Genomic DNA, 14,834 nt, shown 5'->3' with positions numbered 1-14,834 from the left:
TAGTAAATAAAAAGTTTATTTTCTAGTAATAAAAAAAAACTTGATTTTATTTTCCAGTAAAAGGATTAGAAATAGTTGATTACCAGTCCAAGATAGGAAACATAAAAGATGAGTCTGAAACATATTATTCCTGAAAGTAAGGATGCCATGATACTAGAATTATGACAAAGGTACTTAGGAGCCAAATGAGGTGCTTCCGTTGACCAACAATAGGACAGTCCCAGCATTGCTGCTTTGTTTTTCTCCTCCCATTTCTCTCTTCCTTGATCTTCGTATCCCACTGCTCCCCTCTTGGTAATGAACTCCTGTACGCTCATGAAACTCTCTCCATTCCTATTCTTCCTGGGTTATTGATCATAACTGTCTCACAATTTCCACTTTGAAATTTTGTCAACTTATCTGGAGAAGAAAATATTCTCATTTCTAAGCCTTGGTCCTGTGCAGAACTGAGATAGTCAAATAATTTAGAATCCTCCTAAATATTTATACTTCAGCACTTCCAGTTTCATAACTTCTTACCAAGTTACTAGTAATACAAATAAATAAAATGGGGTGGAATCCTAATAAAACCATTGAAATCGGGTTGGCAAACTTTTTCCAAAGAGGGCTAGTGACATGGTTTAAACCTATGCTCCCACCCAAATCTCATGTTGAATTGAAATCCAATTGTTCGAGGTGGGGCCTGGTAGCGGGTAACTGGATCATGGGGGTGAATTCTCATGAATGATTTAGCAATATCCCTCTTGGTACTGTCCTCATGACAGGTGAGTTCCTTCTGATGAGATCTGGTCATTTAAAAGTGTGTAGCACCTCCTCCATCTCTCTCTTGCTCTTGCTATGTAAGGTACCTGTTCTCTCTTTGCCTTATGCCATGACTGGAAGCTTCCTGTACAGCCTGCAAAACTGTGAGCTAATTAAACCTCTTTTCTTTATAAATCACCCAGTCTCAAGTATTTCTTTATAGCAATGAGAAAACTGACTAATGCAAATACATAGCAAATATTTTATGTTTTGGAGGCTAAGAGGTAACATAAAGGATATGATGAAGGTATAACAAGAAAAAACTACAAATTTCCATAAAATTTTTTGACAAAATTTAAAATATAATAAAAATATGTGAATATAATTATTTGTAATACAGGTCTAATAATGAGAAGAACATAATTCTTTTTGGGGAGGATACAATAAAATATTTTACTTAATTGGGATTCAGTTAGTATTCCTCATCAAAATTAATTGCAAATGTTCATCTGTTAATGATGATCTGATATTTTACATATTTCATATTTGAAATCTTATCAATAAGTACTGCCAAATACTGATATCACTCTATAAATGTGATTTTAAATGACTATATTCATTGCTTAGAAGCATTTACAGAATTCTATGAAATTCTTGTTAATATTTGCCTTTTAGCATCTTGTTACATTGAGGACTAATCACTTCCAATTGAAGTTAAGCGAAAGCTGCTCAACTTCACAATTCAATGGATTTTGAAATATGCAAATTTCCTCTGCACTTGCATGAAAATCTGAAAAACACTTCTGGAACTATAGGTTGGGCATGGAAAACATATCTGCTATAGATGTCTTGTTAATTTTTTTTATGTGTTCATTCTTTTATTGTCAATTGTTTTAACCTGACTGAATACACGAAAAACAAGAGCACTGCACTCCTAGCAGTTATTATATAAGTTAGAACATGGATTTTTGTATGGCAGACAACATTTAACACCAGTCTATGAGGTACTGCATTGCTTTTTATAAAGTTCAAATTAATATTTATTTTCAAACAAGTGACTCTGGTTTATTTCACACATTACACTTTTCTTGCAGAAAAAATAAAATTGTACAACTGCATAAATATAAAATTCTTCCATCATGAAAATGGTTAAAACATTCATACAGACACAGCATCAGCATGTGATGCTTCCAGAAAGGAAGCAAGAAAAGTAAAAGAAAATGTACAAAGCAAATTAATTAGGCCTGTCACTAGCCAAGGTGATGGGCAAATCCAGATATCAGACACAGCTTTAGAAATACTAGAGGACAAGGGAAGAGATGCCAAGATACCATTCAAAACAAGGACAACACAACTCATCACCTTTTTGTATTTTTCTGTAGTGTCACTTAAAATTTAAAGAGCAGTTCCCCCATGACAAATCCCTGTCCCAGTCCCAGGAAAAAAAAAAATACTAAAGTAAGACCTAACACCACAGGAAAAGGCTACAGAGTATGTTAAAAATACTCACTGAGGCCAGGTGCAGTGGCTCATGCCTGTAATCCCAGCACTTTGGGAGGCTGAGGTGGGTGGCTCATGAGGTCAGGAGTTCAAGACCAGCCTGACCAATATGGTGAAATCATGTTTCTACTAAAAATACAAAAAAAATTAGCTGGGCATGGTGGCACATGCCTGTAATCCCAGATACTGAGGAGGCTGAGGCAGAAGGATCACTTGAACCTGGGAGGTGAAGGTTGCAGTGAGCCAAGATCACGCCACTGCACTCCTGCCTAGGCAACAGAGTAAGACTCTATCTTAAAAATAAAAAATTTAAAAAAATGTAAATTGATGGGCCATTATCCTTGAAAGAGCCCCCTCCCCCCCCCAAAAAAAAAGGACCATGCCGGTTTTATTTCTGTTGAATATTTATACCTTGGACAGCAAACCCTGCTAACATAGGTACAAAACAGATACGAAGATACAATAAAACATGGCTTGAAAAATGACCAGAGTATGCACCTATAGCACTGTACATTAAATAAAATACATGTACATTAAATAAAATAAACAAGAGGCAATACTTAGGGGCCAGAAACACTACTACTACAAGTCAGTTATAGAATCATAATTTACAGTAAAAATGAGCATGTCCCAAGGCTCAATTTTTCTTTTGTCATTTACAGTAGAATATTTGGTTGCTATTACTACACTTTAGTTTACATCAATTACCTTTTAACATATTAAATGCAGAAAGCTAGTGTAAAGCATATAAATTATGCTTTCAGTGTAGGTCTCATATATATGACAGTCTGTTTAAGACTAGTAGGTTTTTATATCTTTTTTTAAACTTATTAAATGGCTAGTGGGAAAGATTTGTGCTTGTGATCAGCTCTTCGATTTTTGTATCAAAGCATCCCTGAAAACCATCTTTCTCACTGTACCCGATGTTCTCACCATACACTTTACATTCTATGTGAATTTCAGTGTCCATGGTAAGGTTGGTAAACTGTACAGCCAGCAGGGGCTGCAGGTATTTGGGCTGCAGGAGTTTGTCACAGTAGGAATAACACTGCAGAGGAAAACCAGGGTAGTTGCCCAGTCCAAAATACTCCACATTTCCATCTTTATCCTTATCTTCATCTTGCTTGCCAGTGCACTGAACACGAAAGACATATGAGTTATACTTCATCACTGGGTAAGTCTCCAAGGACTCATTCTTGGGAGGCTTATGTTTGAAGCCTAGAACTCATTTGAGCTGTATAATAATGCATGGTTTGCCCTCTTTGTAGCTGTAAGTTTCATCATTTAATCCAAAGCTATTTCCCAGTCACTCAAACTTGAATTTGCAAATCTTTCACTCTCTTCATTCATGATTAGTCTCCTCATTCTTTGGGTACACTGGACAAACTGTCACAATCTTAAATCATGCCATCCTTCAGGGCTGAATCTTTGTACTTTTCCAGGAACCTATCTATGTTCAGCCCATATGCCTCATTGATCTTGGGATCACTAGGATGAAAGGCAATTTCAGTCTTCTGGATCTGAGAAATCTGTTAATCCTGCTGGGTCACTCGGTCCTGATTTGTGGGCTTAAGTTCACTGATGCTGAGCAGTATCACTTGGATGATTCTAATGAAGAGGCCAGCCAGGTAGCCATAAAATATTATGTAGAATAGAAGGATCTTAAACCAACTGCCACCAGTCCTGCACAAAAACTCCTTCTCTGAGTTTCAGATGAATTTCTTCCAACTGCTCTCCTCCTTGGCTTTCCCATGGGCCATGGCGACAGCAGATCAGCAGCTGCCAGAGTCCAGAGGGTGGGTGGCTGTGGGGTGTACCCTGGCATCCTCTGAGGTGCTGCTGGTTGTCTCTGGCCAGGCTCTCTGCAGACAGGACACACTGCTGCCGCTGCGGATCTCAGAATGCTTCTGGTCAACTTTTAACAGCATGGGAAGTACATAAAGCTGACTGACATTACTTTGATTCAAACAATTAATCTACTGTTGAAATGACTTTACAGCAGAGTAAGTTTTGTATTTAAGCACTGTTTTCCCTCATAATTTTACACTGAATGCATTAAGAAACATAAGGTTTACAGCAAAAGCTAATTTTCTAAGCCATTCAGTGTTTAAATAATAGTGGTTGATGGGTACGCTTCTTATTCATAAAAATTTCAATTTTGAATTTTTCAATCCTGAGCTCAAAAAATTGCAGTAAAACTGCTAAACCATTGAAATCCAGTGTGGAAGGACAAGTCAGGATAATCAGCTTCAATTTCTTTCAGTGGTTAAGTCCACAAGTTCAAAAGTGATACGACTGTACTACTGATTCAAAAGCAAACAAGAGATTTAAGTATTTTCCATAAAGTAACTACTCTTGACAAGTATTTTCTGAGAATATCTACTGATGAAAAGGCTCTAAACATCTTATGTTTTCACGAGCTTTATAAATTTGTCCAACAAAGGCTTTTTCTGCTCCACACATATTTTTAACACCATCATCTGTAAGACATCTTAGCAGATTCCATATTGGGTTTTCTGAATTAGTATTTTCACATCTTCTTTGAAAATATTCCTGCCTGTAGTTGTTCCACACAGACTATTCATAAAGGATAATTCTTCAGTTTCTTCAAACTCAGCACTCACTCCTCAAACAGTATTGGTACATGGGTCAATTTATCAAGAGCCAAAGAATATCATTCCAAATCATTTGCCTTGCTTTTTAATTGACCACTGATGTTGTCTGTCTCCAGTGTCCTCAACTCTTGAAGCAACTAGTCTTGTCTAAAGACTACCAGTCCTGGATATATTTCTTCAGCCACTCAAATTAAACAGGACTTAATTTATTCACCATTAGAAAACCACTCTCTTTGCTTGCCTAATAATCAAGCCACAGGGAAACCACAACTTTGGTTACAGCCTCATCTTCATTTTCTATTTTTGTGAACATATTCTGCTATGATATATTCCATTTTAAATTTTCTAGTTTTTCTGATTGTTACGCTCCTATGAGTTGGGAATACTGTGATGATTGATTAATCTGGTAATGTCAACATATATTATATTCTTCTAACTCAGCTACGGTGTCACTGCATAGTAGACACACAGTGCTTTGCCATCTAATTCAATAACAAAATAATCCATGCTCAATTGTGACTTAAAAGCACAACACTAGATGTCTACTTTTCTTACTGATCAGACAGGTATGCACTCATACTAAAAAAATAAAAGGTCATGTACAAGGGATACCTATGACTTTTGAAACACTGTTTAATTATAACTGTTACTGCAATTTGTAGTATACTGAGCAGCAGTGCAAAGTGACAGGAGCATCACACATGGCCTCTGCTGGAGCTACTCAACTCTGCTGTTGGTAGTGCAAAGGGAGCCATAGACAGTATGTAAATAAAAGATCATGGCTACGTTCCAATAAAATTTTATTTGTGGACTCTGAAATTTAAATTTCATTTCATTTTCATGTGTCACAAAACATGGTTATTCTTTTGCTTTTTTGTCAGTCATTAAAAATATGAAAACCACTCTTGGCTTATAAACTATACAAAAACAGGCAGCGACTAGATTTGTTCCACAGGCCACAGTTTGCCAACTCTGACTACTGAAGACAGATTCCACAACAACAGCAAAAGGTATTTAATAAGAGCCGGGACATAGGTTGTTGTAAGTTATTCAGAAAGCCATCCTCTATTGAAGTTGATTACACTAAGATCCAAAAGTATAAACAAAAAACCTCACAGAATTAATAGGTATTTTAGAATTAGACTTGCTAGAAATATACAATATATGGACACTGACCCTGATGTAAAATGCCAAGGGACCCTTTATGCTTCCTTTGGTTAAAGGGCCTTAAATTAAAAATAGGATGATAAGAAAGATTAAAATGAACTGGCAGTTAGTTCAGTTGGAAAACCTAAATTGCAGTGCACTGTCAAGAAACCAAAAGAGAAGATGAAAAAAAAAAGGAATAAACTTAGGGCTTTCAATAGTCATACAAGGCAAAATTTATTAACTTCTCAAATCCTAAGCAAGTGTAGCCCCTTTCTAATACTAATAAAAATCAGAGTCATTGGTAAGAAATATCTACATTAAGAAAGAAAATGTTCTGTTTTTTGCTTTTTTCTTTTTGAGACAGAGTCTTGCTCTGTCACCCAGGCTGGAGTGCAGTGGTGCTATCTCGGCTTACTGCAACTTTCACCTCCTGGGTTCAAGCAATTCTCCTACCTCAGCCTCCTAAGTAGCTGGCATTACAGGTGCGAGCCACTATACCCACCTAATTTTTTTGCATTAGTAGAGATGAGGTTTCATCATGTTGGTCAGGCTGGTCTCAAACTCCTGACCTCGTGATCCACCCGCCTTAGCCTCCCAAAGTGCTGGGAATTCTATTAAACCAAAAAAGGGAATTGCAGTAATGATTCTCTTCTGAGGAATGTCAGGATGCTTAATAAAATCTGTTAGTCATTTAACAGATAAAAATAAAGTTAAGCCTGATTATCAAGAAAAAGTATGTATACATTTTTCATAAATACTAGCACATCAATCTCTACTTTAATCCTGACACATTACCATATGTAAGTGCCCAAGGGTAAAAGAACTATAAAACTGCACTGGCAATATCTAATTCCCCAATGGAATATGCCCTGTTAAAATATTTGATTGTATCCTGTATTAGCACCTGTATTACCTATAAAGAAACTCAATGGAAACCATTAACTGAATAGTATATTGAAATTTCCAGGACTATCGTCCCTGGTATGTATTTCTTCCACTGAAAGTCATTACTTCACTCCTGTTAATTTAAGTGCAGCTCTCTTTAGCATATCTGTGGATAAAGATAGTCAGCTAGGCATGGCAGCACACACCTGTAGTCCCAGCTACTTAGGAAGCCAAAGCAGGAGAATCACTTGAGCCCAGGGGTTCAAGGCTATAATTCACTATGATTGCACCTGAGAATAGCCACTGTATTCCAGCCTGGGTACCATAGTGAGACCCCATCTCTTTAAAAAAAAAAAAAGATAATCAACAACTTTTCCTGAGGCCAAAAATCCTTAGGATTCACTGTCTCCTTCAAACTTTCGAAAATGCCAAACTAATGATTTAAAGAACTTGGATTTCACAAGGAAAACTACACTTATTCAACATCTAAATGATTTAATATTATATATTCCAGGCCACAAGAATTTCAAATATACTCCTTATTCCTCCTGACTAGATTAGTTGAAAAGAGACATATACCATTTTCAAGTTTGTCAAGAAAAGGAATCATCAACAGAAGGTCAATCACTTCCTTTGTCAGAATTAAAGCTGTTCAAGAATATCCTAGAACTTCAACCAAAGGGCAAATTAGAGGATTATTAAGACTGACAGCTTACTACAGGCAATGAATAGTTAACTTTTCTAAAACAGTTCAACCATCATCATCACCTGAACTGACTAAAAGAAACACCCTCACCTTTTAATATATGCCGGAATATTTATAAAATGATATAATATCTGGCCCTGGTTTCAAAGTAATCCAGTAGAGTGAGGGTTAGTGAGAGGAATATACATTAAACAAGGTTGGCCATGTGTTGGTAACTGTAAAGCCAGATGAGAGGCATTAAAACATTATTACTTTTCTCTGCACTTCTGAATATGTTTGAAATTTCCCTACTAAAAAGAGGGGAAACCAAATTTCAAGATAGACTGTTAGAAAATATTAGAGCATATAAAACTAACTTGGCTAGATTTTGGTTAAAATCCACCAAAAACGTACTTAAATCAATTTTAAACGACCTACGATCTAATAGAAAAGTGAACAAAAGATATAAAACTTATTACAGAAGAACTAAGAAAAACCAACATACATAGTAGAAGATAATCAACCTCAGTAGTAGTCGGAGATATTCAAAATTAAACAAGGCACCATCTGTTGCCCATCAAATACACAAAAAAGTTAAAATCTTGTTAATATCAGCATAGGCAAGGGTATGAAGAAACAGTCACCCTCATACACTGTGATTGTAAATGTAAATTGGTACCGTATTTCCTTTAGAGAGTAATTCTCTAGGATCTATCAAATTTTTAAATGTCTATGCCATTTGATCCTAAAATTATACTATTAACACTCAATCCTATGTAAATATTCACAATTATCTCACGTTAAAAAAATAAGAATATTTATTGATGTATTCTTTCTAATAATGAAAAACTGAAGAACACATAACTTGCTACATTCATACGATGGAGTACTAAGCAACTGTGAAAAAGAATGAGGTAGATTTCTATATGTAGATATGGAAAAAAGTTATGACTGATTACACTACTATTTATAAAGAACAAGATGTACAACAGTACGTACGGATATCATCCCATTTATGTCTATGTTGCCCAGGCTGGTCTCAAACTCCTGGGCTCAAGTGATCCTCCCACCTCAGTCTACTGAGTAGCTGGGATTACAGGCCAGTAGCTGGGACTACAGGCATGTGCCACCACACCTGGCTCCTAAGAGTCTTATCTGCATATAAATTTCAAACACCAAGTAGGTCTTCTTGTTCATAGCAGTTATTGGATAAATATCTACTGAATTAATTAATGTGGCAGAGTGAATAGATCTTTCTGTAAAAAAGCAATTGATATGATTTGGCTCTGTGTCCCCACCCAAATCTCATCTTGAATTGTAATAGCCAGAATCCCCACGTGTCAAGGACAGGACCTGGTGGGAGGTGACTGGATCATGGAGATGGTATCCCACATGCTGTTCTCGTAATAGTGAGTTCTTGAGATCTGATAGTTTTATAAGAGTTTTAAAGTTCCACCAACATCCATGCTGTTTCTTGCCCGCTACCATGTGAGATATGCCTGCTTCCCCTTCCACCATGTTGTATGTTTCCTGAGGCCTTTCCAGCCATGAGAAACTGTTGAGTCAATTAAAGCTCCTTTGTTTATAAACTACCCAGTCTTGGGTAGTATCTTTATAGCACTGTGAAAGCAGACTAATACAGCAATTACTTCTTATTCTATCATTTTTATAACATGTAAAATCTTGAAATCAGATAATGTGTTGATAGTTATATGTCTTATAAAAATGATAAACTATAGCTTCTCTTCCTCTCATCATCTTCAAAAAGCTATACAAGAGAAAAACACAGTTCCTGTTTTTGTAAAATAATTGAATCCCAAAGCGGAAATTAGTAATTGCTGGAAGCAACAGAGTCTATGTGAACAGGTATGCTAGCACTAGAGAGTTCTTACAGGCACAGTTCTTACCTACAAGTTACTTTTCAATTAACTTCACTTTAAATTGAACATACTTACTTTCTCTGTATTCTATTTCTGCTTCCTTGCGCAATTTTTTCTCTCTGGCAAGAGCTTCCAGGCTTCCCCAAACTTCCAAAGATCTGTGCATACAAACATGGTCACCACAATGAACAACTGTAATGACTTTACTGACATCACATTTACATCCAAATTCTCTAATGAGAATCTTACAACAAAGCATAAGGTACTTTCGGAGAAACATAAAGGACTTAAGGAACTTCTCCAAATTAAATCTAAAAAATTCAACAGCAAATTTTCTTACACATTATGACATATATTTACTTGATGAATACATATTAATAACTCACAGATATACAAATTTGCAAATACAAAAATATTGTTTTAAAAAGTCATTTAAAAAATTCTGAATTTGTCTAAAATGTATTTTTATTAATCCAAAATTTGGCTTGCACTTTTATTCTGAAAGAACTACATTCTTACTTTGCCTCCACATCTGATCTCAAGTATACAGTAAAAGACTCAGTATCTTCATGGGGACTTCGTCGTCTGATTTTTCGAAGTTGTTCTAGATCACTAGAGAAAGAAATGTGTTGAATTTATTCAGACAAGATACATACAGTTTATATACTTAAAAAGGATTACTAAGGGCAGATAAAAGCAACAACATTGATCCCCATCTTAGAGGAATATAGATCTGAATGACTTTTAAAGATCAGTTTAAGATCACATTTTGTATACAAAAATATTCTAGAGACAGTGAAAAAAAATTACTCTTGATGTTCAGTGTAGACACCACAATATAATATGTAGAGATCAATTCCCTCACCAGTGCTTGTATTTTATTTGCTATGGGCACACCACTGCCATCTCTAATGTATGGGGAAACAAAGTGAAAAGTTAGGTAATGCACAGTGGCTCACACCTGTAATCCCAGCACTTTGAGAGGCCGAAGCGGGTGGATCACCTGAGGTCAGGAGTTCAAAACTCCCCCGTCAACATAGTGAAACCCCGTCTCTACTAAAAAAATACAAAAATTAGCTGGGTGTGGTGGTGTTTGCCTGTAGTCTCACCTGCTCAGGAGGCTGAGGAAGGAGAATCACTTGAACCCAAGAGGCAGACGTTGCAGTAAGCCAAGATCGCACCACTGCACTTCAGCCTGGGAGACAAAATGAGACTCCATCTTAAAAAAAAAAGTGAAAAATAGGTAAGCTGTGGTGGCTCACACCTGTAATTCCAGCACTGTGGGAGGCCAAGGTGGGTGAATCACTTGAGGTCAAGAGTTAGAGACTGTTCTGTGCAACATGGCAAAACCCCGCCTCTACAAAAAATATAAAAATTAGCCAGGCGTGGTGGTACACAGCCATAGTCCCAGCTACTCGGGAGGCTGAGGTGGGAGAATCACTGGAGCCTAGGGAGGTAGAGGCTGCAGTGAGCTGTGATTGTGCACTATATTCCAGCCTGGGCAACAGTGAGAGACCCTGTCTCAAAAAAAAAACAACAAAAAAAGAAAGAACATGGATTAGAATATCATCCCTCTACTTAAGACTTTAAGTTAAAACTTTACAGTCATTATTTGTTTATATGTAGATTAATACTAAGTGATAATATCCATTCAAAGGTATCAAATCATAAAGAGTATATGTCAATTACATGCTATTTGTTTTCCTTTCTCTTAAATTCTGAAAGGTTTATATATTCATCAAGTCACTGCTAAATAGTCATTCTATATTTAATCATGAATCTTCCTATGGAAACTTTGTAAAAGCAATGAAATAACCTATAAATTAAAAGTTGGTGACTATGGAATGTTATCAAGTTCTAGAAATTAAACCTAGATTTAAAAAAAATTAGTAGCCATCACATGTTAGTAAAAATGTATGGATCAGCTTTCAAAAGATATATATTCTAGTTCTCCTTGTCACTGACTCACTTAAATGAGCTGGGTCAATCACTAACATCTTGTATTATGTTCATCCTGGCCTATTAAAGTGGAGACAACAATGCTCAAACCACTTAATTCACAAAATTTTTGTGAGAACTAAATCGGTATCATAATTGGTTGTTGATTTAATAGTTATAAAAGTTAAAACTGTAGGAATATCTGTTTCTTGATATATACCAAAGAGACTGTGACAATGAGAAAGAGTGAAAAAAAGATAGATCATCTGATTTCTCTAATTGGCACTCAAAGGAGGGAGAAAAGTTTAAATCTGTGACTAAAATAATTTCAATAAATCTCTATAAATAAGAGAAAATTAATAATAAGATATATTGGAAAGTAGTAAAAATAATTTATACTCAAAAGAAACCACATTTGGGAGCATGAACATAAATTTAACTCACTAAATTAAGTAATCAACTCTGCTGGCCAAAAAACCAAAAAAGTCAAACATACAAATATGCAAATAATCTTATCAAAAATTCTGTCACATACCAATGACTTAACAATTTAACTCCTAAGATTCTTGTGTGGAGAGGTTTTGAAGAACTTAACTTTGTGGGTTTAAGAAACTAAAAAAGACTAGAAGTGCTAATGCTAGGGAAGGATTCAGTTTAGTTAGCTAACAATTTTTAATATTTTTGATGGAATATTCTTCATTTTAGGGAGCCAGTAGAAAATTTTCAACATATGGATGGTAGCAGGTAATATACTCTAAGAAAGGAATAGTTATTTAGATTAGATATGACATACTGCTACATATTTTTTTTTAATTACCTGGATTTAAGGCAGAACTCATTTATTGCTCTGACTCCAGTGATGAAATTATTCTGAGTGTACTTTGATCCATACTCCCTTTTCTTAAGGACTGCTTTAACTAAACCAAAAACATAGGAAAACATAGTAAATATGCACATTGAAAGTCACATGTGAAGATGAATATAGGCTGATACTTAAGAGGCTTCTCTAATGGATTTCATAGAAAACTGATCTTTTTCACTGAATAACATCAGAAAAAAAAATTATCCAAGTGCAGAATAGGATGAAATTGCATTTGTAGCCATCTAGTTTTTGTCTCCACAGCTCATCTATAACTGATGCTAAAATGTCAACCTTCATCTAATGAACACCTTGAATAAGTATTAATGGTCTGTCTAAATAAAATTAATACAATTTAAATTGCTTAGGATCTAAATTAAAATGAACTGAAGTTTTGATAAAAAATTAGTGTATTGGAAGGTCGAGGTAGGTGGATCACTTGAGGTCAGGAGTTCAAGACTAGCCTGGCCAACATGGTAAAACCCTGTCTCTACTAAAAAAATACAAAAATTGGCCAGGTGTGGTGGTGGGTCCCAGCTTCTCAGGAGGCTTGAGGTATGAGAATCACTTGAACCTGAGAGGCAGAGGTTGCAATGAGGCAGATCATGCCACTGCACTCTAGCCTGTGCTACAAAGTCAGACTCTGTGCAAAAAAAAAAAATTAGAGTAGTTCAGTGTTTTTCAAACTGTGAGGTGAAATCAGCATTTCATACAAAGTAGAAATAGAAAGTAATCAAAGACTACTACATATAATTAATGTGTGTGGAAACCTTTGTTTCAGTTACATATACTAATCTATATGTATACTAGGTTGCTAATTAGTATTTCTTATGTGGGTTGCAGTCAAAAAAGTTTAAAGCCACTAGACTATTTCACATAATGTAATAAAACTGAAGGAATAATTTCATCAGTTAAAAATTACAAAAAAAGTACATTACAAATTACAGGTTAAATATTGCCTTCTAATAAACTGTTTTTCTATTGTCAAGTATAAAACTGCTCATAAAAAAGCCAGCGACACCAATACCGATACCAATTTGGCATTAATTATAGTCCGTGAGTTAAAAACTACAGAACATTGATCTATATTAATAAATCAGTATAAGGTGAGAATTTTGGTCATATGATAGAGGAAAAAAACTGAAGCAAATATATGAAGAGAAAGAGCAAAATAACAAACTCGTGTTCTGCTTCAAACTGTCACCTATTCACTTCATGTTCCATTCTCATTATTTATTATTTCACAATTTTCTGTTCTACTTCCAAGTTGAAAGAGCAAATTCAACCTAAGATTCCTAAAATAACATATTATACTTAACACTAAATGCACAAATATTACTTAGTAAGAATATTTCAAAAATAAAGCTCAATAAAAATCAAAACCTTATCTGAAAAAACTACATAAAGAAATTCAGCCGGGCACGGTGGCCGAGGCGGTTGGATCACGAGGTCAAGAGATCGAGACCATCCTGGTCAACATGGTGAAACCCCGTCTCTATTAAAAATACAAAAAAATTAGCTGGGCATGGTGGCACGTGCCTGTAATCCCAGCTACTCAGGAGGCTGAGGCAGGAGAATTGCCTGAACCCAGGAGGCGGAGGTTGCAGTGAGCCGAGATCGCGCCATGGCACTCCAGCCTGGGTAACAAGAGCGAAACTCCGTCTCAAAAAAAAAAAGAAAGAAATTCAGATTTCTTTTTGCATGAGTTTCAGGCCTCTAAACTGCCTTACTCCCAAAATATTAAAACTCAAAATCCAGATGAGTTCCTCTGTAGCAGAAAGAATTACATCTCTCTTTAAAAACATTACTGTAAAAGGCCAGGCACGGTGGCTCACGCCTTTAATCCCAGCACTTTGGGAGGCCGAGGCGGGTGGATCATGAATGAGGTCAAGAGATCGAGACCAACCTGGTCAACAAGGTGAAACCCCGTCTCTACTAAAAATACAAAAATTAGCTGGGCATGGTGGCACACGCCTATAGTCCCAGCTACTCGGGAGGCTGAGGCAGGAGAATTGCCTGAACCCAGGAGGCAGAGGTTGCGGTGAGCCGAGATCGCGCCATTGCACTCCAGCCTGGGTAACAAGAGCGAAACTCCGTCTCAAAAAAAAAAAAAAATTACTGTAAAAAAAAAATATATATTAGTTTTACAAAATTTCTTCCAAATAGCAGAAAAATCCTGACCCATGTTACTAATGATGACAATGAGGATGATAATGATGGCTACCATAACAACATTAATTATTATTAATTGACTGTCTACCAAGTGTTAATCAAAGTTACCCTAAAAAAGAGGTCTCATTTTCAGCACCATGTTAAAGGGGAGAAAACTAAGTCTCAGAGAAGTCAAGTAAACTGCCCAAAGTCAGCCAGCTAGTAAGCAGTGGAGCCACAATTTTAACCCAGTTTTTGTCTGATGCCAAAGCCACACTGCTCTTAATCATAGATTTGCTGCCTCCATGAAACAGCTGCTTTGGAAATGGGAACCACAGCCTGCTATACAGAAGAGAGCTACAAACAGAAATTCCTTCAGTTTCTCCCGGAAAAGAAAGTCGAACAAGAACGCCAAACTCTACCTGGATTTG

At 36.1% G+C, this 14,834-nt stretch overlaps 1 protein-coding gene and 1 pseudogene across 2 annotated transcripts in view; both read right to left on the bottom strand.

The window, feature by feature from the left end:
* SLC30A9 (solute carrier family 30 member 9) overlaps positions 1–14,834 on the bottom strand; it is an 88,028-nt gene that overhangs the window by 51,351 nt on the left and 21,843 nt on the right. For both annotated transcript variants that reach the window (XM_064366684.1, XM_064366680.1), the window contains exons 4-6: positions 12,211–12,310; positions 9,975–10,067; positions 9,531–9,613 (exon numbers count right to left, since the gene is read on the bottom strand). In XM_064366684.1, the coding sequence (XP_064222754.1) occupies positions 9,531–9,613; positions 9,975–10,067; positions 12,211–12,310 (276 nt within the window). The remainder of the gene's footprint in view (positions 1–9,530; positions 9,614–9,974; positions 10,068–12,210; positions 12,311–14,834) is intronic.
* On the bottom strand, positions 2,776–4,001 carry LOC105732725 (sodium/potassium-transporting ATPase subunit beta-1-like; annotated as a pseudogene).

The sequence above is a fragment of the Aotus nancymaae genome, unplaced genomic scaffold (assembly GCF_030222135.1).
Source record: "Aotus nancymaae isolate 86718 unplaced genomic scaffold, 86718_ANA_hifiasm-v0.15.2.pri h1tg000006l, whole genome shotgun sequence".
Taxonomy (NCBI): Eukaryota; Metazoa; Chordata; class Mammalia; order Primates; family Aotidae; genus Aotus; species Aotus nancymaae.
Note: the sequence above shows the minus strand (reverse complement) of the source record. Positions and strands in the feature narration are given on the sequence as shown.